The sequence below is a fragment of the Falco peregrinus genome, chromosome 1 (assembly GCF_023634155.1).
Source record: "Falco peregrinus isolate bFalPer1 chromosome 1, bFalPer1.pri, whole genome shotgun sequence".
Taxonomy (NCBI): Eukaryota; Metazoa; Chordata; class Aves; order Falconiformes; family Falconidae; genus Falco; species Falco peregrinus.
In genome coordinates, this window is record NC_073721.1 from 70,913,378 (window position 1) to 70,936,534 (window position 23,157).

The 23,157-nt window shown below is 35.8% G+C and overlaps 1 protein-coding gene across 10 annotated transcripts in view; it reads left to right on the plus strand.

Annotated features, from left to right (window-relative positions):
* HECTD1 (HECT domain E3 ubiquitin protein ligase 1) overlaps positions 1 to 23,157 on the plus strand; it is a 64,799-nt gene that overhangs the window by 17,082 nt on the left and 24,560 nt on the right. For 4 of the 10 annotated variants that reach the window (XM_055793575.1, XM_055793583.1, XM_055793584.1 and 1 more), the window contains exons 3-24: positions 1,233 to 1,467; positions 2,379 to 2,606; positions 6,010 to 6,291; positions 6,533 to 6,821; positions 7,145 to 7,221; positions 7,313 to 7,411; positions 7,742 to 7,856; positions 8,499 to 8,673; positions 10,411 to 10,549; positions 10,748 to 10,918; positions 11,958 to 12,180; positions 15,378 to 15,653; positions 15,760 to 15,836; positions 17,244 to 17,378; positions 17,602 to 17,748; positions 18,136 to 18,230; positions 18,653 to 18,758; positions 19,745 to 19,879; positions 19,966 to 20,105; positions 20,637 to 20,960; positions 21,412 to 21,578; positions 21,759 to 21,935. In XM_055793575.1, coding sequence (XP_055649550.1) covers positions 1,233 to 1,467; positions 2,379 to 2,606; positions 6,010 to 6,291; positions 6,533 to 6,821; positions 7,145 to 7,221; positions 7,313 to 7,411; positions 7,742 to 7,856; positions 8,499 to 8,673; positions 10,411 to 10,549; positions 10,748 to 10,918; positions 11,958 to 12,180; positions 15,378 to 15,653; positions 15,760 to 15,836; positions 17,244 to 17,378; positions 17,602 to 17,748; positions 18,136 to 18,230; positions 18,653 to 18,758; positions 19,745 to 19,879; positions 19,966 to 20,105; positions 20,637 to 20,960; positions 21,412 to 21,578; positions 21,759 to 21,935 — 3,812 coding nt within the window. The remainder of the gene's footprint in view (positions 1 to 1,232; positions 1,468 to 2,378; positions 2,607 to 6,009; positions 6,292 to 6,532; positions 6,822 to 7,144; positions 7,222 to 7,312; positions 7,412 to 7,741; positions 7,857 to 8,498; positions 8,674 to 10,410; positions 10,550 to 10,747; positions 10,919 to 11,957; positions 12,181 to 15,377; positions 15,654 to 15,759; positions 15,837 to 17,243; positions 17,379 to 17,601; positions 17,749 to 18,135; positions 18,231 to 18,652; positions 18,759 to 19,744; positions 19,880 to 19,965; positions 20,106 to 20,636; positions 20,961 to 21,411; positions 21,579 to 21,758; positions 21,936 to 23,157) is intronic. The other 6 variants (XM_055793576.1, XM_055793581.1, XM_055793585.1 and 3 more) reach the window with 3 other exon arrangements.

The following is a 23,157-nucleotide window of genomic DNA, read 5'->3' on the forward strand; positions in this document are numbered from 1 at the left end:
CTATTGGCATTTTGCTGTCCCAGTATTTGGTGCCTTTGTATGAGTCACTGTGCATACCAGATGGGATACTGAATGACCTCTGGGTTATTCCACGGAGTGATTCATAAATGAGTCTTCCAGACCAAAAAGCATGCTATTATTTTTGTTCTTTTTTGGCTTTAAAAAAGTTTTAGGCCTTCTTTTGCAGGCCAAAAGCCGAGTTTAAGGAAAAGTTGCAATATTTGCTTCCTGTAGATTTAGTCTGATCTCCTGCATCTGGGGATGAGGTATCCAGGTTTTTTGACTACTGTCACAGTGTACATCCCCTTCCTTTAATTCCCCAACGCCACCTTGGAAGTACTCTACCACTGTGGTGAGCAATCATTGTTATTTATTGCTAAGTAAGTATGCTATTGGAAGATAAATTATCTGAAAGTATAGCTCCATGGTTTAGAACTTTTGATCCAAATCGGTCTTAACCACAGAGTGAAAAGCATGGTTAGGACCAAACATTTTAGTTTGTATACTGTTAGGTCAGAGGGATAGGAGGACTGTTGCAGCTTGCTTATTTTGTTTTGAAGTTGTGGGAGTGTTCTTGACTGTCCTTGCATATGGAAATGAGGCTAACAATAAAGAGGAGAGCCAAAGGCTACCAAGGCATGAATATGAGGAAAAAATGCAATAGAAGCAAGCAAAATGAATATAAATATATTCTCAGTGTGGTTAGGGGAACAAGAATGGGGTAAGGTAAAACAGGATAAAAAGACAAGTGAGAATATAACATAGGGAAGAATGACCACTCAGAGAATTAAATTGTGTGACAAAACCCAAACCTTTAGTCTTTGTATCAAACCCACTATTTCATGATTAAGAAGCTATTTATCATCATGAACCTTGAAGCTCTGTTAAGAAAAAATAGATTTCATTTAGTGATGTGAGGTTAATTCCTGAAATGATTTCCCAAGAGGATAAATTTTTCCTGTATGATTGTAAAATTCCAAGAATAGGGTTTTTTCTGCTGGTTTCCTCCTTTAATACAGCATCTTTTCAGGTAACTGATTTGAATTTTGGGGAGTGTATGAGATGCCTGCATCCTAGCATTCTAAATGAATACTTTGAACCAACTATAAACCAATAGAGTAAATCATGAAAAGCCTTAATCTGTTAATGTGAAACTGTACAAAATTAGGTGATGTAGAGAAACTTGCACAACTTAGTAATGTGTTGTTGTGTTGTGTTTTTTTTTCCTGCAGATGCCCTCCTCGAACTTTTTTACCAGCACTGTGCAAAATTTTTCTTGATGAAAGTGCTCCAGACAATGTATTAGAAGTAACAGCTCGTGCCATAACGTATTATCTGGATGTATCAGCCGAATGCACCCGTAGGATTGTGGGAGTGGATGGAGCTATCAAGGCACTTTGTAATCGTTTAGTAGTTGTTGAACTTAACAACAGAACAAGCAGAGATTTGGCTGAGCAGTGTGTGAAGGTACGTGTTTTTAACAGAACCTTCTGTTTTTAAGAAGGAGGTAGAAAATTTGCTGTTATTAAAAGCTTCCTCATATTCTAATCCTATTTAGTTTATTAAAATGTGAAGTGAAAACACAGAGTATGATAGAAGTGTACCTGCCAGCAGTGCTGCTTATCTTTACGGTCAGTCTGGTGCTCTTCAAAGCTGAGATTCCTTTAAAAAACAAACAAACAAAAAACAACACATAGAAAAAGAAACAAAAAAAACCCAGAAGAAAGTTTTCCTGTTCATCTCACATGGTTAGAATGCTAAGGGCTAATTTTACGCTAAAAAGGGAACAAAGAATTGCTCCACATACAGTTACATTACCTGCTGTAGAACAATTGTCTGTTGTCTCTTCACTAGCACTAGACACAGTTCCTCTGCACCTATGTGAAGTTTTCAGAAAAATTTACAAGACCTTCAAAACTTCCTGTTTAAAGCATAACTCATGGCACGTGATAGCATATAGAGTCCTTGATTACCATGGCATCAGACTCTATGCATGTATTTCCTATTTACTAGTTTTAGTCTACTCAAAAGCACTACACTGAAGCACTGGAGTAACAGTGCTCTTGGAAGTGTAACGCTTTTGGTTGTGGGTTATCCAAAGGCTTAATTATCCCAGGAAGAGATGCTGTTATCTAGCCGTCTCTCATGAACACCTGTTAAGACCATGCTGTTGGGAAATGTTCTTGTATTTGCTTGTGTATTTTTGAAGAACGCTGTAACTACTAGATTACTGGAGGCTGTGGCCCTTTCTGGGTGTTGAGGAGTTTGGGGTTTTTGTTCTGTAGTTTCATTTTCTTAACCAGTGCTGTAGATGGATATAAACAAATAACTGACTTCTTATGTTTACCTCATTCTAATTAAATTTTATGTTGTCATAGGTGTTAGAATTAATCTGTACGCGTGAGTCGGGAGCTGTGTTTGAAGCTGGAGGGTTGAATTGTGTTCTGACATTCATTCGTGACAGTGGACACCTTGTTCATAAAGATACTTTGCATTCAGCTATGGCTGTAGTATCCAGACTCTGTGGCAAAATGGAGCCTCAGGATTCTTCATTAGAGATTTGTGTGGAATCACTGTCTAGTTTATTAAAACACGAAGACCATCAGGTAATGTAATAGTTGTCTCAATATGCTGTGAACTGAGTGTCTGTTATGTTTAATAAATGAATGGCTAGGTATTTTTATATAGCCTCCACAATTATACGGTTTACGTAGTAGTTGTTATATTTGGATATTATGATAGTTTCCTTTTACAGTTGTCATGACAAGGATAAAAATACTGCTTAGTGTTTTGACTCCAAGAACTATTGTGTGAATATGATCTTATTTAACCTCTGAAAACTTTACTGGAAAATATCCTGTAACTTATCAGTGCATTTTGAAATACTTTCTGAAGTAAATATTGTTCTATGACTGCACCACAGTCACTATTAAATTGAGCGTAAGTAAGAGACAAAAATCAATTTGGTTTGTTTTTCTTTTGCCAAACTAAGAGAAGCAATAAAACCATCCGTAATCAATGCTAAAATATTACATTGGAAGCCAGCTGAAGTGGTACTGCTATAATGCAACACCACTTTATTGCAGTTTTATTAACTGGAGATGAAGTAGTCCTTGTAAAATCTAGAGAAATGAATCCTAGAGGAATTTTCTTCCTACTAGTAGAATCCTTGTGTGAATGTTACACTAAAGCTTCACAATAGCTATTTAGCCAAATTCTTGCTGTAGTCTGGCCAGGCTTCTTGGCCATATCATACTCGGTCACGGTTTCACCCCTACCTCTGTCCTCATTCGTTTCTCTACATTTCTTACCCTCTGAGTCTGGTTTATTAAGCGCATCGTATTTGGGAGACTAAATCTTCTTGCCTTCTTGCCTGTGAGCTAAATTGTTTTAAATATATTTTTAGATCTTTTTGGAAGACCCACTTGGCAGGGGACTGTCACACTATTTCAGTACAAGCTACCATGCTTTTTAGGCATTACATAACTTTATTAATGCACTGATCATCTCAGGCAAGCTAATCCTGAATTTAGACTAAATCTGTAGTATTTTAACTGTTTCACAATTTATAATGTGTTTGAAAAAAGCAATTGGGGATCTGAATGGCTGTTGGGAATCTGCATGAGAGCTCAAATTAACCTAATCTTTTAGCAGTTTAGCTTTAAGATAAGTGTGCTTAAGATTGGAGCAACCCAGATGAAGATAAGTAAATCTGTACTGTTTCCTTGAGATACCTGTTTTGTGTGAAACAAACCTCAGGATTTACAGTGAATGTTGATGTGTGTTACAGATTTGCCCAGTAACTTCCTTTGTAAAGTTCTGTTGTTCCCCCCTCATCCTCATCGTTGGATTCAGTCACTTTTTGTGTGGGCTGCCAGTTAGTAACATCACTTGAGGAAAGAGTTCAGGCCATATGAATGTAGCCCCAGGAGCAGCTTATTTATAAAGTTGCTTTTTTAACCTTTCTACTAAACTTGCAGTTTGTGAGAAGCAATGTAAATACTTCCCACAGTACTCTCTCTTGCTTTGTAAACTGATGCCGCTAATGCGGTACGTTAAATAAACTGAACCTTTCTTGTGTATTTCTGACAGAGCTGTTCTGGTAAATACCCATAAAATATATACGGATTACATAAAGATTGGCAGAATTGTTTATCCATTGAGCTGTCAAAGATCTGGAGCAAAATACCAAAGGACACGAGCAGTGACCATTACAAGTTAAAGAAAATATCCCTTGCAAAAAAATACTGATTAATCAGAATGCTTGGCATGCAGGGATGATGCCAGCAGTTTAGCATGCTTTGCATGTATTCAGGAGAAATTTTGTTTTTCAAGTCCTTGCAAACTTAATGGAGATTTAAGATTTTAACTTCGTGAAGTGTGGCTGATACTCTAATCTTGTTCTGTGTGTTGATGAGTAGCTGTTTTTAGGCCTATGCTATGTGATAGCTGACAATCATTTTGAAAATGGGCTACACCAGAAGTTTATGACGTTTTAGGGAGTAAGAACTGTAATAATTTAGAGGTTGGTAAATAATAGATACTGTTGGGTTTTTGATTTGTGGTTGATTTTTGTAAAATTATTTCTTGACATCAGTTTGGTTTGCTGCTGCACATCTATGATGGCAAATGTGCCGTAAGCAGCTTGTTGTCATATGCCTGTGCGAGCCTCTTGATTTGAAAGATGGAGACGCTTTTCATGTGTAATGAAAGAGACGTTAAAGGCATAACCTCCCTTTCTTTTCAATACTGACATGAAAAGAAGCCAGATCCTTTCCTGGGCGGTTGGCCAGCAGTACTGTTTTGCCAGATTAAGAGGGTCATCAATAAGCCTTGTTTCCACAGTGTCACTGTTGGTGGTTTGTTTTGGGTTTTTTTTGTGAGAAACCTAAATTTGGAAGTTAAAATTTTATTGTCACAAAAATGCTCGTGTATTCCTGGGTCAGGTGGTCAGTGGACAATCTGGGTTATCTAAAGGTAAAATCTGCTTTTCCCAATTTGTCCTATATTTAGGCTTGGTCCGGTTGAACAAATTCTTTTACTTAAGAGAAGTATGTAGACCTTTAAATACAACTATAACTTCACTGTCAGTTTAATACTTCAGGAGTTCTGAGTTGGTGCCTTAGCTAATGGCTTCTTTGAAAGCATTTCTTTTAATAGAAAGCACCAAATTAATATAACATTGTAAAATTAACATAATGTTAACTATGAATTATAATATAATTATAACAGAATATTTTGTATTCTATACTTACGGAAGGTAAAACTGTAAAGAATTTTTTGTCTTCATTGCTCTTTGAGAAACAGATCTGAAATACAGTAAATGTTTGGAAGTAAAAGCTCATAGTGTGTTTTCGTGGTGCTTTGGGTTTTGTGTGGGTTTTTAAGTTTTATTATTAGAAGACTGCTTTAACAGTTTCTAGCATCAGAACAACCAGAAGTTTAAGCATTCCATATTTCAATACCAAGCTGTGGGTTTGTTTTGTTGTCTTCTTTTTTTTTTTTTTTTTTTTTTCTCCAAACTGTGTTGTCAGAACGGACAATTGCTAGTGGGTGGGGGATTATAAATAGTTTTCTTTAAGAACAACATCTGTAACGAAAAACTTTTAAAAATGTGCTTCCAACGTCTATTAATTTGGTTGTTAAATGTGTTGTTCTAGATTGATGTGGGATTTTGCTCATGTAGTTAAGGAGATGCTCACAGTACTGACCTTGAGACAAAGAAAAATCATTTCCTTGATTACTGTATATCATCAACAGAGAGAAGGGGGGAAGAACGGAGGAACCCAACAATAATACAATCCTTCAGTGAGCAGTTCAGGCCACTGATGGGTTCCAGCTTGAAGTTTCTGGCTTAAAAAAAAAGTTTGTCTCCTCCATTCACATTCACTGAAGGGAACCCAGGGAAATCAGCTTCTTCGATGGGCCCTGTATTCTTATCACTACCCCCTTAGGATCTTCTTATTTTGTAACAGATTTTTTATCATTTCTCGTGTACTTCTTTCTTAGGTTTCAGATGGAGCTCTGAGATGCTTTGCTTCATTAGCTGACAGATTCACACGGCGTGGAGTTGACCCAGCCCCGTTAGCTAAGCATGGATTAACTGAGGAGTTGTTATCTCGCATGGCAGCTGCTGGTGGGACAGCATCAGGACCATCTTCAGCTTGCAAACCTGGACGGAGTAGCACTGGAGCACCATCTACAGCTGCAGACTCTAAATTAAGTAATCAGGTGTCAACTATTGTAAGCCTGTTGTCAACCCTGTGTAGAGGCTCTCCAGTAGTGACACACGTAAGAAATCCTTTTACGCTACAGCTTTTTGTTCTCATAGGGTTTCTCCCTTCATGTACTTTAATATATGCAAGATTTGTGTTGCTATTTTATATATAGATGTACAGATTTTATATACATACATACACACACATATATATAGGTTATTTATAAGGAGGGGAAAAAAGGAAACATTTCATATGGACATGAAACCCAATTCTGATAGTATTTTCTAAAGCCCTGTATATTTTTTATTGTTCAGACTTTTAATTATTTCCAGGATCTCCTAAGATCTGAACTTCCAGATTCTATAGAAAGTGCGTTGCAGGGTGATGAGAGATGTGTACTGGATACCATGCGGTTAGTAGATCTTCTTTTGGTGCTACTGTTCGAAGGGAGAAAAGCCCTGCCAAAATCCAGTGCTGGATCTACAGGCAGAATCCCAGGATTGCGAAGACTGGATAGTTCTGGGGAACGTTCTCATCGGCAGCTGATAGATTGCATCCGCAGTAAGGACACTGATGCACTAATAGATGCTATTGACACAGGAGGTAAGCAGAAATACTCTGAAAATGAGATAGATAAATCTTTTTTTGTTTTGTAATCTACAGTGTCATAACAAATGCTTAGGTAGTACTTTGCAAATTTTTATATATGAGTTCACTTTGTTAAATACACAACAGATCTGGTTAGTAGTAATTTCTATGCTGCTACTTTCCTTTTTTTTAATTGCAGTTAAGGGCATAAATGCTTCCCTAGAATTGTTGATTATGCTTCATATTTCTTAAGACCTGCCATTTATTTAAAGAACATTGCTGAAGTTTAATTTATGATTCTGGGAGCTTTAACTACTTAATTTAATTTTATCTTTCAGCTTTTGAAGTAAATTTTATGGATGATGTAGGACAAACTCTTTTAAACTGGGCCTCAGCTTTTGGAACTCAGGAAATGGTAAATTAGTTGTATAGAATCTTAAAAACTTAGGTTATTTATGTAAAGAAAGAGATGAAAAGGACCTAGTTTCCTTTTTCTTGTTTAACAGGTAGAATTTCTCTGTGAAAGGGGTGCTGATGTTAACAGAGGTCAGAGGTCATCCTCATTACATTATGCAGCATGTTTTGGAAGACCTCAGGTAGCAAAGGTATGATTTAAACTGATACTTAAAGCCTTACATGCTGAGATTTTCCCTTATTCTGTACAAAATGTCTTTGTTGCAATATGTTTAATACTTGCAGTGTCATATATTTACATGTTTTTCACAGTGTCTATCACAATGAAAATTTTTCATTATAATAGGGCAGTAATATGGATAAAAGTAGTTTTATGTTGGCTCTCCAGATATAAAAAGCAACGTGATGGTCTAACTTTGCTTAGAAGCATGAGAGAAGTGTAGAAAAGATATATGAAAAACATGTTTACTACATTGGAAGAAGGAATCTTAATGTTTATTTCATATTTAAAATATTCTCAGACTCTCTTACGACATGGTGCAAACCCTGATTTGAGAGATGAAGATGGGAAAACTCCTTTAGACAAAGCTCGCGAAAGGGGGCATAGTGAAGTAGTAGCTATTCTTCAGTCTCCAGGTGAGTGCGGTTCTTAGTTCCATGCCCTTCTTAGTTAACCTATCTGAGCATTTCTACTAATTTGATTATTAGGTTTTTACTATATCAAGATTCATTTAAGAAAAATAATACATTTTGTGACCAGCCTTCCTTAACCTGCAAAGTACATGTAAAAATCTTAATATTTAGGATATTCTTAGGGGACAGGGATTACTGAAGAAACTGGGGGCTGGGCACAGGCAGTGCCAGTTGTCCTGCTCTTCAGCTGTGGAATGGGACTAGACTGGGATTTTGCTGTGGGTTCAGAGGATGTCAGCTTCAGCTTTGGTAGCTTCTTTGGCATCCTTTCTTTCTACGTGGGAACTGCACTTCACCTGCTCGTGAGACTTTTGTAGTGTTGGAGCCACAGGTTGTTATGGGTTCATATTTAGTTCACTTTAAGGACTCTTGAGCTTCTCCTGTGACCGGTCTTTGGTGTTGCTTATTATCAAATGGTTTTCTTCAGGAAGTCTTGCACGTGTAAATTTCTTATTTTTAGGATGCATATTCCCTTTCAGGTACTTAGGTGTTAGTAAAGAAAACTCTTAGGTTTATCTGAAGGAGTTTTTTATTTGTTTGTTTGGGTTTTTGTCTTTGAACGTTTTGGGGAAATATATTTTCCAGGGGACTGGATGTGTCCTGTTAACAAAGGAGATGAGAAGAAAAAGAAAGATGCAAACAAGGATGAGGAAGAATGTAACGAACCCAAAGGAGATCCAGAAATGGCACCTATATACTTGAAAAGATTATTGCCTGTGTTTGCACAAACATTTCAACAAACTATGTTGCCTTCAATAAGGTAATACTGTCTTAGTAGACAACTTCCCTGCATATTTTGGATTTCTTAATACACTCTGTTTAAAAAGCCAAGGTGGTTGGTTTTTTTTAATTTAAAAATTACAACATCTAAAACTTTAAATAATGTGAAGTTAAGCATATTTCTGTTTGAATAGAAGTGATGGTTTGAAAAGTTTTGCAAGTCTGATTTTTACTTAGTATTTTAAGTAGCATTTTTTCCTTTCTGGGGAAGTGGTGTCTTGAAAAAAGTACGGTTAACTAGAAGTGGGAGAGTGAGGCATACTCTTGTCTATAGTAGCATGATGAAAAAATGCTGTGTTCATATAGTACTTTTTATGGACTGTGTATTTAGTAACAGCTGTTTGTAGCCACTCTATTGAAAGTACTAATTTGGGAGAGGAAAACTGATAAAGTGGTATCAGCATACATTCACTGGAAAACTGGAAAGGCTGGAAAAAGCTATTTTAGAAGGTTTTAGAAGACTTCTTAGCAGCTTAAGTGTTAATCAGCTAGAGAAGATGCCTCTTACTGAGAGAATTAAAAGAATGTAATCTAATTTAATACTTTAAAAGGAATACAGTGGGTGGTATAATGGTTGTGATAAATTGCATCTGACCATAACCTCTCAGCCTTGTACACTAAAAATATAGCATTTGCTCCATCTCTTGTGTTCCCAGTGTTTATAGGTACTTTGAGGGGTGAAAATGCAAGATAAAGAGAGACTTGAGTGGAGACTGTACATGAGCTGATGATAGGAGCTTAAACTAGGTCATTTAAATGAAGGATATAAGAAACTATGTTAATAATCTGTGCATGATTAACTGGTGTTGCAGATAGTGGAAAGAAGCAATTGTCTCTCTGTAGTTTTAAAGTTTTCTTTATGAATCGAGTAAATCATTTTAAAAGCTAGTCAAATGAAAAATTCAGCTTTAACCATACAGAAGTTATTGGTTTCCAAATTAATTGTAGCTTCTAATATGGAAAGCTGCGTGATCTAATAGTAAATTTAAACTTTAAAACGACAGGGATCTCAGGAAAACATGGTAAGTATGTGACACAAATGGAAGGCTGGATACCTATGATGAAGACAAAGTGCGCAGAAGTGAATTGCCATCACTAAGAGTGAATAAAGACAGAATGTAGCATAGTTTACCTATGTAGAGGAATGAAGCTGGGTTAATTATCATTGATAACATACAGCTGTGGGCTGGCTTCAGGGGTGGTGGGTTGGCTGGTGTAGACAAGGTGCAGCTGTGGCTGTTCTGTGAAGAGGTTGGGCAGCCGAGGAAGAGAGGGGAGGAAGAAGCAGAGAGAAGAGAGAGAGAGAGAGTGCGCGTGTGCCCTGGGTGAGGAGAGATGAGGAGAAGGCAGCAGAGGGACTGACATGAAGGGTGTGTTGGTATGAGATGGTAAAAGACCTTGTTGCAGCCGACTAGTTTGGAGAGTGCTGCGACATACCTAGAGAAGGGCTGAGGAAGGAAAAATATGTTAGACTCATAGTGCTGTAGAATTAAAAAAGAACAGCGAGTGCATTATTGTTAAAGATAATCTAGAATTTATTAACAATAACCAATTCTGGTTCCAATAACGAGAACTGAAAGTAATTTAATTTTTATTCTGTTTTGAAAGCATGTATAAATGTAGTGCAAAAGCAGTTTTATCTTGAACCTTCTTGTTGGTTTTATTACTGCTTGCTTTATCTTTGTAATAATTCCCCCTCCTATGATTTCTTTTAAAGGAAAGCAAGTCTTGCCCTCATTAGAAAAATGATCCATTTTTGTTCTGAGGCACTGCTGAAAGAGGTTTGCGACTCTGATGCTGGCCATAATCTGCCCACAATACTGGTTGAGATAACAGCTACAGTTCTTGATCAAGAGGTAGGAGGCAAGGAAATACTGTCCTTTTATGAAACTAAGGCAAAAAGGGGGGTGATGCTCATTGGTTCCACATACTTGTTAATAACTAATCCTAAAGTGTTTATAGCATTCATTTGTGACCACATGTGAAGTTCAGCATGTAAACATATTTTAAAGAGATCTCCTTTATTATGTCCTTTTCATCCCAATGTATTACAGGATGATGATGATGGCCATTTGCTAGCCTTGCAAATCATAAGGGATTTGGTGGATAAAGGTGGTGATCTTTTTCTAGACCAGCTGGCTAGACTTGGTGTAATTAGTAAAGTGTCAACTTTGGCGGGGCCGTCATCTGATGATGAAAATGAAGAGGAGTCTAAACCTGAGAAGGTAAATGCAGAATTGATAGCTTTATTTGTTCCTTTAAAACCAACACTTCTAGTACAATTTTCACGGTTGTGATAATGTCCAGGGCAAGGTAGTTAGGTTATTAAATTAATGCTTATTGTATACCACTTAGTTTAATTGTTTTTGTTGTTGCTTTCTGTAACTTCATTTTCTGTTAGCACATTATTATCTGCTGAGTTTTCCTGTTCCTACTTATGGTCAAGTTGATTGACACTTTTCTAGTGTTTAGAAAATGAGTGCTAAATAAAATTAATCCTTTCTAAACAAAGTACATCTCTTCCAATGTACATGCATCAAATAATTGCAGATATTTTAAACATTGTTACGGAATATATTAAAAATACAAAAAAGAAAATAGTTTTCTACATAATGAAAACCTTAAGTGCATATTGAAGTTATCAATTTCCAGCAGTCATGTTACTGACCACTCAGATCAACAGAATGGGTAATAGACCACTTCTGTTATTCATTCAGTTAAGATTTATAGTTAAGCCTTAACTGTATAGTTAAGCTTTTTTTTCTGTGGGTTTTGGATTGGTTGGGGGCTGGGGGAGTGTGGGGGTTGGGGGGGCATGGGTGGGTGGGGTTTCTTCTTTTTTTTAGTGTTTAGATACTAAAAAGCTGTCTTGACATGGTCCTGGGCAACTGGATTTAGATGGCCTCCAGAGAGTCCCTTCAAACATCAACCATTCTGTGATTCTTTTCTGACAAGTTTTGAACAGAGGTGAATGGCCCATCAGTAGGGTGTTGTTAATTGTTGAGTAGATACATTTGTATCTGAAAGGAAACTTCTTTAAAGTATCTTACTCTGTTAAGGAATACTTTTAAAGACACATGTTACAGACAGAAGTAGTATAGTTCCTATACTTACGGTTTGAGTAATTCTTCTTCTCCTCAGGCTTTTTTAAAGTGTCTTTTTTTGTTGGGTTTTTTGTTGGTTTTGGGGTTTTTTTTAATGGGTTGGATTTCTTTGGGTTTGTGGGGTTTTTTTTCTTGATTGTTTAATACAAACCTATTACAGGAGGATGAACCACAGGAAGATGCTAAAGAACTGCAACAGGGTAAACCATATCACTGGAGAGACTGGTCAATCATTAGGGGAAGGGACTGTCTGTATATCTGGAGCGATGCTGCAGCCCTGGAGCTATCAAATGGTAGTAATGGATGGTTCAGATTTATCTTGGATGGAAAACTCGCCACAATGTATTCCAGTGGCAGCCCTGAAGGAGGATCTGATAGTTCAGGTAGTTTCTTTACAATTCAAGTCCAAGTTAAGTTTTGAAATGGTTATATTTGTTTATATCGTTTGATTGGAGCTGTTTTGTTTTGCAGGAATTGGCTTACTAAATAGTAAAGGATGTAAACAGGTGGAAGGTGGTCAGTTAATTGTGATGCTTTTTATCAGATAGCATGTGCCCATAACTTGACTTCCTTGGTGAATTGTGTTAAGTAAACATCTTGCCAGTAAAAGTGTATTAACTTTGTTTTGTTTTGATTCTTCTCCATGCATACTTAATTTTTTCACCCCAGTCATTAAAAGCACTTTGTAGTGGCCGTCCCAGGAAAAGCAGGTTGAAATGGTGATTTGTTGTTTGCTTCTAGCTAGCAGAATGAAATTGCATGTGTTTGAAGACAAAGTAATGGAAAGTTTCTCATCGAGATTGGGAAACAAATTACAGTGTCTTAATTGTTTGTTGGAGAGAGGACAAGGGAACAGACCTTATGCAGTGGCAATGCACAGGTGGTTTTAATTTTCTGTACAGAATATACAACTTGTTCTGGATGCAGAAACAACCCTCCTTTATCGTCTCATTAATTTTTTTTTTTTTTTGCAACAGTTCATGCCTTTATGAACCTGCAGACATAAAATGCTTTGCAATATTGTTATGTTTTAAAGAAGCCATTGAGTGAAATAACAGAACATATTATGATTCAGGATAAAAATGAAGTGCTAGTGACTATCCATCAGTTTTGGGACATGAAGACAAAATGGTGTAATGTGTTTCTAGATTATAACACAGCTGGAAACTACTTCTAGGATTTTTAAATTTTTATCAGAAAATGTATCCTTGCATTCTTTTTAACAAGGCTCATACCTTGAAAGGTAAACAATTCCTCTGTTGAGATACTTGTTTATATTATGATACAATTTTAAGAAGATCCATGAGGTTAACTTCTTAAATCCTTATAGCCGCTGGATGCCAGTTTTGCTTTCTTCCTTCCAAATGATATGGTTTGGAGATGAAACTTCACTATTTCTATACAAGATGAGTGGAATGGGGACAACTCAGATGAATATGGAGTGAAGAGAACTTAAAACATAAGAAATCAGATTGAGAATTCAAGATGTCTCTTCATATCAGTCTTCTAAAAAAGATGGAATAAATCCCAAGTATTTGAACAAGATACGTAGCATGGATCTTAGGGAGGGGAAGGAGATAAAACGAGGATTATGTGAGGCTTCTTGCAATTTTTTGTCAACTAGACATCTACTAAGAGTGCTGATCTTGGAGCGTAATTTGATTGAACTTAAACCATTAGCTCTAAGAGTGTGCAACAGCCTCCTTTTACTTAATAGATAAGAAGCGAGTATTGGTTAACTACAATTACTGCAGTGCAGTGTAGATTTAGTATCTTTAAGTCCTGAACTATACTATATGTTCTGCTGTCCTGAATCATGACTGAGTAATCTCATGGTATACTTTTTAGTAACTTCTTGACTGGCAAGAATATAGAGGGTTGAGTAACGGAATTTGTTAGTGTGTATTGCATGATGAAAGTTGGGATGGGAGGAGGAAATACGTATACAACGAACATTTTTGGAAGGTCTGTACTCACCCCTCTCCACATTAGCTTAATACTTGTTTTGTTTGAGATTGTAGAAAAAATAAAAGTTCAATGCAAAAATTGAAATTTAATGGTAATTCTGAAGCTTTAAGTGAGTCTCAAAATTCTGTCTAAGGGAACCCAAAATTATTCCCAGCCGCATATAATCATTGCACTGTCAGTGTGACATGCTACAGAATAAATTTGTTAAAATGTAATAATGGAAATTTGGAAAGGTTTTCATTAACAGAATTTTAATTTTACTTACGAAATTTCAAAAGTCTTTTAATAAGTCTTCTCTGGATGCTATGAATTTTAAGTAATAAAGTTAGTAATGCCTCAAGAGTCCATATTTATTTTTGTATAGAGATTATTTATTTTGTATTATATGGCAATAATACTGGCAAATTTTAAAAACCTAGAACATAAGTCATTGCAGCAAAAGGAAAACAGCAATTTTACGAGTTCATGAACTACCAAAATTTTATTTATTAAATCAGTATGCTGAAAGATGAGGATACTTGTTAACTTTGAAGTTCAGATGTAATCTTTACATTAATGATGCTATTGCAATTTTAATTTTTATGGGAATTTTAAAAATATTTTTTTAAAAAATATGAAATTAAATTTTCTGGAATTATGCTGATTAATTTCAAAGGTAATGTGTGCAGCCTTTTAATTACTACAATATCAAAATATCTCATAAAAACTCACTTAGTTGTTTGGAATAATTTCAGGCTAGATTACCTACATATCCTAAAAGTAGGATATGATCCTGTTTGTCATGTATTAAATATCTCCATCTAAACACCAGCTTTTAATCAAGTCTTTTGTGGTGCTCTTAGAGTTTCTTTTACTTCATGTTTTTCTCAGAGATATAGAGGTCCTTAAAATTTGTGTAATTAATAAGAACTAGGAACATCTGTATTATAACTTGGAATTAGCATGTCAAAGTAGCATAATCGTGGCTTTCTTACTTGCTCTGAGATGAATGTACAGGTTCTACATAGGAGATGAATAAAAGTTTTAGTATAGCTTACAAAAAAATCTGTTTTGGGTGCCTTTGTGGCACAATCTGAGCAAATAAATATTAGCTCAAATTTGCTTTTAGCATATGCAGATTGTCAGAATCTGTAAAGTTTTGTGAATTCTTCTCTGGGTTTTAGGTCTTCAGCATCTTTTCCTCACTTGCTTGAAGTTTTGAAGTTGCTGTTTTCCTATTGGAAAATTAATTTAATTTCCTATTTCTGAAAACTCACTTTTGACAATAGTTCATACTGGCCATAATAAAAAAACTATTTCTGCAAGACTAGAAGTTTATAATGGATTTCTTTGATCTTCTTATAATTGTAAGGATGAATTAATATATCCATCAACAGCACCATTCAGAAAGAGTTGCATTGTCCACTTTGAAGCTATTGTGGAATAAATCACTGTTAAAAGTACAGAAATATACTGGGAAGACATTCAGAACACTTCAAGACCCTTAATTTCAAACTTAATTTTGCATTGAATGTACTAAGTTGTTTTGCTTTTGCAAAAAAAAAAAAGCTTGAGATATGATGGTGGAATCAATTGTTGGAAAAGAAAAAAATGTTTGTTTCTTTTAAAATAGAAAGTAGGAGTGAATTCCTTGAGAAGTTGCAAAGAGCTCGAAGCCAAGTAAAACCTTCTACCACAAGCCAGCCAATTTTATCGGCGCCAGGGCCAACTAAACTTACTGTAGGAAACTGGTCACTCACCTGTTTAAAAGAAGGAGAAATTGCTATTCACAATTCTGATGGTCAACAAGCTACAATACTGAAAGAAGATCTGCCAGGCTTTGTGTTTGAGTCTAACAGGGGAACAAAGCATTCGTTTACAGCTGAAACCTCTTTGGGTAAGTATGTAGGTATGTGTTATGTGCAGGTAGGAGCAAGTGTACGTGAGGTAGTTACTCTGTTTGTTGCTTTTCATACCTGTGAGAAATTGCGACTTTTCTAAAAAATATGTTGCAGGGTCAGAATTTGTGACTGGCTGGACAGGCAAAAGAGGAAGAAAGCTGAAATCTAAACTGGAGAAGACAAAGCAAAAGGTTGGTGAGCACCTGTGAATTGTATGCTTAGAATTTAAATGAGTTTGTTTTATTTTGTAATATTCTTGTGAAGTTGTAGTTTCCTCTTGGAGGATTAAAATCTCTGATTTCAACTAGACACAATTTTAGGCTAAACTTGAAGGGGAAAATTTTCATTCAGGACAAAGCACTTCTTCAGGTACTTTTATACAGCAGTAAAAACTCTGCTTTTCTGGAGGACAGTGCATGTTTTTTTAAAAAAAAAAAGTAAGGAAATCCAGGCCTCCTGACCTGTATTTGTATAATTGTGTAGGTTTTTCTTTTTTATATACAGAAAGAAAAGATGTTATGATCAATACTACGGTTGTGTCAGAAACATGTGTTACTTCTATTCACTACATTCAGATATTAATTTTAGACTGGATATTGTGACAGGTAGGGGGGTGGAAGTGAACGGTGCGTTCTGTTGTAGTGAAGCAAAACATGTAAATCCTTCATTTTAGACTTCTCTGAAATTCTTTCTTTTCTCAGACTGAGGGGGGGAAAATAAAGAGGAACTAAGAAATCAGGTATTAAGCTTTTTACAAAACCACAAAATAACTGCATGTTCTTTGGCCAGCTGATGTCAAGAGCTCAGGCTAATCTTCAGTCTTGACTTCTCTTGCAGTTTCTAACAGTGCAGCTGATATGTTCTGTAACACCAAAAATCTGCAGCATGTAAGGACACTTGTATCTGAGGAAGTGTAACACTAAATTGAGTATTAAAATACTGTGGGAATGAGGCTAGGTGGAATGATAAAAGGAAGGCAGTGTTCTTTCATATCTAGGATGGCATTGTGTAGCTCCGGAGCATGTGAAACTTATTATTGTAGCACATGTGATGATAATGAAAAGGAACGAATTTTGAGGAAATTTCTTGTAAGCAAAATGTTGTTTAATAAGAACTTACTTTATCAAATCTGTATCTTTGTGTATCCATGCTTTGTAGAAAAAGTAATTCTTAGTATAAGGTCACATAAGGACTTTTTGTGCGAGTTGGTTTAAGACATGAGAATAGAGCATTCAGAAATAGCATAAACCCCCTTAATCTTACTTCTAAAAAGATTACTAGATCCATTATACAGTTCTCAAGAAATAGATTTACAGATTGAGAGTCCTGTCTTTTCTCCTACCTTCGTGCTGTAATTTAATATATGATGGTAAGCGTAGTTACTGTAAGTTTCAAAAAGATTCTGTGTATTTCCATTTATCTCCTCATCCTTTCACAGCCTTTGCCTTTCGTGATGTGTGATAGGTTTTGTTCTTCCCTATTTGTTTGCTTTGTGATGGACTTCTTGAAAAAGATGACCAAGTTTCTAGCATCTTGGAGAACAGTAATAGGCTCATTACAGTAAGATATGACTTTTGATTATCAAAATCCATTTGTAGGTACGCACTATGGCGAGAGATTTATATGATGATCATTTTAAAGCTGTTGAAAGCATGCCTCGAGGAGTAGTTGTAACACTGAGGAACATAGCAACTCAGTTAGAGTCTGCATGGGAACTTCATACAAACAGGCAGGTGAGTGTACCTCCTTTAATTTATAATGTGTGATGGCATTGGAAATGACATCATAATGTTCAGACTAGTCTGTCATAGAAAGTCGCAGTATGTCTGTCGGAAATGTGGGGGTATTCATGCATGTAATTCCTAGTTACGTACCTCACTGGGACAATACGTTTCAAATGAAGCAAGTGGCAAAACTGTTAACTTGTTTCACTTTAATTGCCTTTTTGTCTTTCAGTGTATTGAGGGAGAAAATACTTGGAGAGATTTAATGAAGACTGCTCTGGAAAACTTAATTGTATTATTGAAGGATGAGAATACTATTTCTCCATATGAGATGTGCAGTAGTGGCTTAGTTCAGTCATTGCTTACAGTTTTAAATAATGTGAGTATATAGAACATAAATCTCTGAAGAGAAACTTTCTTAAAAAAACCAATGTAGGCATGTGTCTTAATTGAGAAAATCTATTATAAATGTGGCTTTTCCCCATCTTGATGAAAATCAGGGAGACTTGCTGCAGTTAGTGGTCTACCCGTTGAATATATGCTATGACAATAGATGACTTCAACTGAAGTAAGCCATGAAAAATCTTGAAATCAACACTGGTCAGTTCTAATGGCTGCTATAATTTAGCTTTTGACATGCAGATTTTGAATAGGAAATTCAGTGAGACTAAAAAGATATTTTTGCCAGTATAAAGAATGAATATATTACTTTGTATTAGGAGTAACGTGTTCTGGTTTGGTTTGTTTTTTTTTTTCCTCCTCTTAGAATGTTGATTTAGATGTGAAACAAGACTGTAGTCAACTGGTAGAGAGAATAAATGTTTTCAAAACAGCGTTCAGTGAAAATGAAGACGATGAAAGGTAAAAACAAAAACCAAAGCAAAAAAACTTCGCATCTGTGAAGCCGTATGATACCTTTAAAGTAATTTAAATCAAAGGAACTGTTCTTTCCATCTTAACTTATCTTTCTCTGGAGTAGGATTGGTCTTAAAAGAGAGCACCTGCTACTGAAGTAGCAATTGAAAGTTTTACTGAATTACTTCTGTCTGTAAGAGTCAGCTATAGTGAACGTACCTCTGTTGACAAATGTAAAGGTGACTTCTGTTCATCACTTGCAGATCAATATTTTTCTTACTGTGCTGTAACCATGTGACTGGAGCATGTGGTATCAGCAGAAGTAGCATGCAGAGATATTTGCTACAGCTGGGTACTATCCTCTGAGATACTGTAGATTCTTTTTTTCTCTTTGTGTGTGGTAACACAGTAACTGTTCACTTTCACAGTCGTCCAGCAGTTGCATTAATTCGGAAACTGATAGCGGTGTTAGAATCTATTGAACGTCTACCTCTTCACTTGTATGATACACCAGGATCTACGTACAATCTTCAGGTAAATACACAGTGATAGCAATATATTATGCTGAGTGATACACAACTGCATGTTTTATGTGAAGTTCAGGAAAAGTTACACACATTAAGTCTGTGTGAAGAATATTCTCATAAAGTAGATAAAATCAGATAAAGAACAACAAACTTTTTGGCATCTGTATCCTCTAACACTTAACCTATGTGTTTGGGTGTTCTCTACTGTACTTTTACACGGAAGTGAAAGTAAATTGTGATTGAAGAGACAATGTGTTTGTTCTTTCTTTTGTCTTCAAGTATTGTTCTCTTTATGTGGGAGTATGCTCCCTAGTAAGTATCCTTACTACTTGAATGAGCATCTTGTTGAAGACAGTTATAAGACATGTTTGTTTGTGATGACTAGGGGTGGGCTGTAATTATTAAAAGTCCCTTCTAGGGCTGTGTGTTCATCTGGTAATACAAGACACCTGCAGGATCAGCAATTTTTTATAAAGGAAAGCTGCAGTTAGGCTAAAAATATTACTTTGTTTTTTCCCATTTTTGCAGAGTCGTATTTTTTCCATTTGAAAGCATACTTCAGGATTTTGTGAGATGGCAGCGAAGTGTATTTCTGTTTTGATGTTAATTTACTAGAAGATTGTTGCAGAAAATTCATAAATACGCTGCTGCTATTGAATATTTTGAAAAAGCTTTTGCAGTTTGTGTATTATTGCAGTTGCTCATCTGCAAGATTTGGAAATAAAAGCTATGAAAATACATGAAAAATGAGAAAATATTAGCCTGAATGTGTAATTGACTTATACATTGACTGTCATATTAAAGAATTGTTGGGTTAATTGAAAAAATCAAGTATAGGGAATTACTTCTTAAAGCATTGAAATCTAATATAGTTTAAATTGCACAACAATAATCGATATGCCATTAAAATTGTTATAGTGAAGTACATTGCTTTTCTTAAAATTACAAAAGCTAAACAGAAAAGCCTATATTAATATTTGGCTACTCTTTCAGATATTAACAAGGCGTTTGAGGTTTCGTTTGGAACGTGCCTCAGGGGAGACATCTTTAATAGATCGAACTGGTAGAATGCTAAAGATGGAGCCGTTGGCAACTGTTGAATCTCTAGAACAGTATCTTCTGAAAATGGTGAGCAGCATACCCCACACATGGTTCACAAGGAATGGGTTGCATTTTGCATCTCTAATATTTGACTACCTCTCATTCGTATGTAGGTGGCAAAGCAATGGTACGACTTTGATAGAGCTTCGTTTGTTTTTGTACGAAAATTACGTGAAGGCCAAACGTTTGTGTTTAGGCACCAACATGATTTTGATGAAAATGGAATTATTTACTGGATTGGGACAAACGCAAAGTGAGTTTCTTCAAAGCTAATTATTTTGAAGTCAACACAATGAACTGTCATCCGTGGGGTGGGGAGAGAGAATTCATGATTAAAGGAAATGTGTTATAATTTTTTTAGGAGTGGGACTTATCTTTGCTTATATATTGATCAATAGAATTACATTTCTTTTTGTTCTACCTAAGTAATAGGAAAATAGGAATCCTTGAAGTTCTGTTGAGAATTTGTGTGCTTACGTAAGAAATTAAGGGGTGGGGAAATTTGGGTCTTTGTTTGCTATGGGTTTTTTTGGCTTTGTGCATTTTTTTTGGTTTAGTTTTGGGATTTTTTAAAACCCTGTAGTAAAGTGATGTTTGGAACATCTCTAAAGTTAACTAATTATCTAAAATGTTATTAATCATTTTGGTTTGTAATAAACTCGGCTGTAATATAAAATTAATACTTTACATATACAGAAAGGTACATACGCATATCAGATACACTGATACCTGTTTTGCTAAATGTAAGTCATAATTGAACAGTACGTTTCTCTTTTTAATATAGAACTGCATATGAGTGGGTAAATCCAGCAGCCTATGGGTTAGTAGTGGTTACATCATCAGAAGGAAGAAATCTGCCTTATGGCCGTTTAGAAGACATCCTAAGCCGTGACAGTTCAGCTCTCAATTGTCATACTAACGACGATAAGAATGCTTGGTTTGCCGTAGATCTTGGCCTTTGGGTTATACCATCAGCTTACACGTTACGCCATGCTCGAGGTTATGGTCGATCTGCTCTCAGAAATTGGGTATTCCAGGTATCTAAGGATGGTCAGAACTGGACTACTTTATATACTCATGTTGATGACTGCAGTCTCAATGAACCGGGGTATGTCAGTGTATTTTGCCACTATTTATAAAACTGAGCTCGGTTAAAAATATACCTGGCTGTAGACTAATGTATAGTATAGGTGTAATAATGTAACTCTATAAAGAAATGGTAGGTGATGTAAATTATCAAGAATGAGACAGAAAATAAGTGATTCATAAGTTTTCTGTGTGGTTCACATGATGGCGTTTGTGCTTTTCCATCAGTGTAAGTTTTGCATTTGGTTTTTTTTTTTTTTTTTTTGAGAAAACAGTAATGCCAGTGCTTACCCAGAGTTTGTCCTTAGTGTTAATGGTTGTATTCTTGGCAGTTTTCTGATTTTATCCGTAGATGATCAGCATTATGGTTTTGTTTGCTTTGGTACTAAGTTATTTTTGGTTTTGCTTTTTTTTTTATTTTGTTTTTTTTTTTTTTTGTCCCCCACCATGCCCCCTTTCTAATAAATTTAAAGGTCTACAGCAACATGGCCTTTAGATCCTCCAAAAGATGAGAAACAAGGTTGGAGACATGTTAGAATAAAACAGATGGGAAAGAATGCCAGTGGGCAAACACACTACCTCTCCCTGTCTGGATTTGAACTTTATGGCACTGTGAATGGAGTATGTGAAGATCAGCTGGGTAAGAAAAAGAACATGCACATCTTATTTGTTCTTTTAAAATGCTAATGAACATACAATGCAAAAATTGGTGCAAAAAAGCAGGTTAACTTTTGCACTGGAACTTGCTTAGAAAAAAGCTCGAAATTATTCCCCATTTGATACTTGTGTATTGAAATGAAAAGACTTACATTTTTTGTAGGAAAAGCTGCTAAAGAAGCTGAAGCAAATCTGCGAAGGCAGCGACGTCTGGTCCGTTCTCAGGTGTTGAAATATATGGTTCCAGGAGCTCGTGTAATCAGAGGAATTGACTGGAAATGGAGAGATCAGGATGGAAGCCCTCAGGGTGAAGGCACTGTTACAGGAGAGTTGCATAATGGTGAGCACAAATTGTCTGAATTTGTAAACGTCCATGGCATGATTAGTTCATGTGGAACGGGTAGCGTTAAAGTATTTCCTTTGTAGTGTGTTGTGGAAGTTAATAAAATTGTGAATATTTTGGGGAGAAGGAACTCTAATACTACAAGTGTTGTGGTCCGTTTGTGAAATTCCGTTTTAATGCATGAAAAAAATAATTTTGCTGTAAATGAAACTTCTGTAGAGCTTTGATTAAAATACCAAGTTGTTTAGATGTTTGTTATAAAGAAGAAAAAGGTGACTGATGCAAAGTAATTAAGCTGTGGGCCTGCAAAATCTATTATTACCTTCTTCGTTTCTTCTAGCTTAGCATTTGCAATATTTTTCTTGACTTTTGTTGTGTCCTGTACCTTTCCTACCTTGCTAGCTTCATTGGGATCAAGTTGTTATTGTTTTAATTAAAAGCATGAAAAGTAATTCATGTATGGAGCAAAATAAAAACCTGCAACAGCCAAGGAAGTCAGTGCTTAGGCAGCTAAGATACTGAAGAGGCTCCAGAAGAGGTGATGATCTTGTCAGCTGAACAGGCTTTCTACCTTTTTCCCTCTCTTCCCCCTGTTTTGGGGTGTAGAAGACTTGCCTTGTTTCTGAAGCATCTTCAGCCACTCTTCGGCTCATTCTTAGCTAGGTTTTAAAATTTCTTCTAGTTTGTTGAGTTGTCAGTTCTCAAACATGGAGAAGGAGCCAAAGTACAATGTCTAAATTAAAATGTTTTGAAACTTTGAATCGTATTTAAGGCATTCAGTATAGCTTGTAGGGAATTCTTCCATCATCTGTGTATTGTTCTTATCAGATGCAACAGTATCCATAGCTACATTCTCACTTTGAAGACTTTAGGTATTATTGGTGAGTAGCATTCCGCTAAATCAGTTTTCATTCCTATGTTCCGGCAAAACTTTCCCATTTAAGCATAAGTGAAATTTATCAAATGGTAATGCCAAACCATGTGAAATGTGTATCAGCATACTCTTACTTCTGCCACAGTTGTCTTTCAAAAAGAATTTTGAAAATAGTATCCCAGTGACTTTTTTGCCATTATTCACAAGTGTTGACAAATCTTAAGTTGTTTTAGGGCTGTAGTGGTGCAGCAGTAAGACTCCAAGTACACACTTAAGTATTAAAAAAATTGCGCAGATTTGAAACTGTTTGTAATTAATATTTTAGAAAAAGGAACTATACAAAAA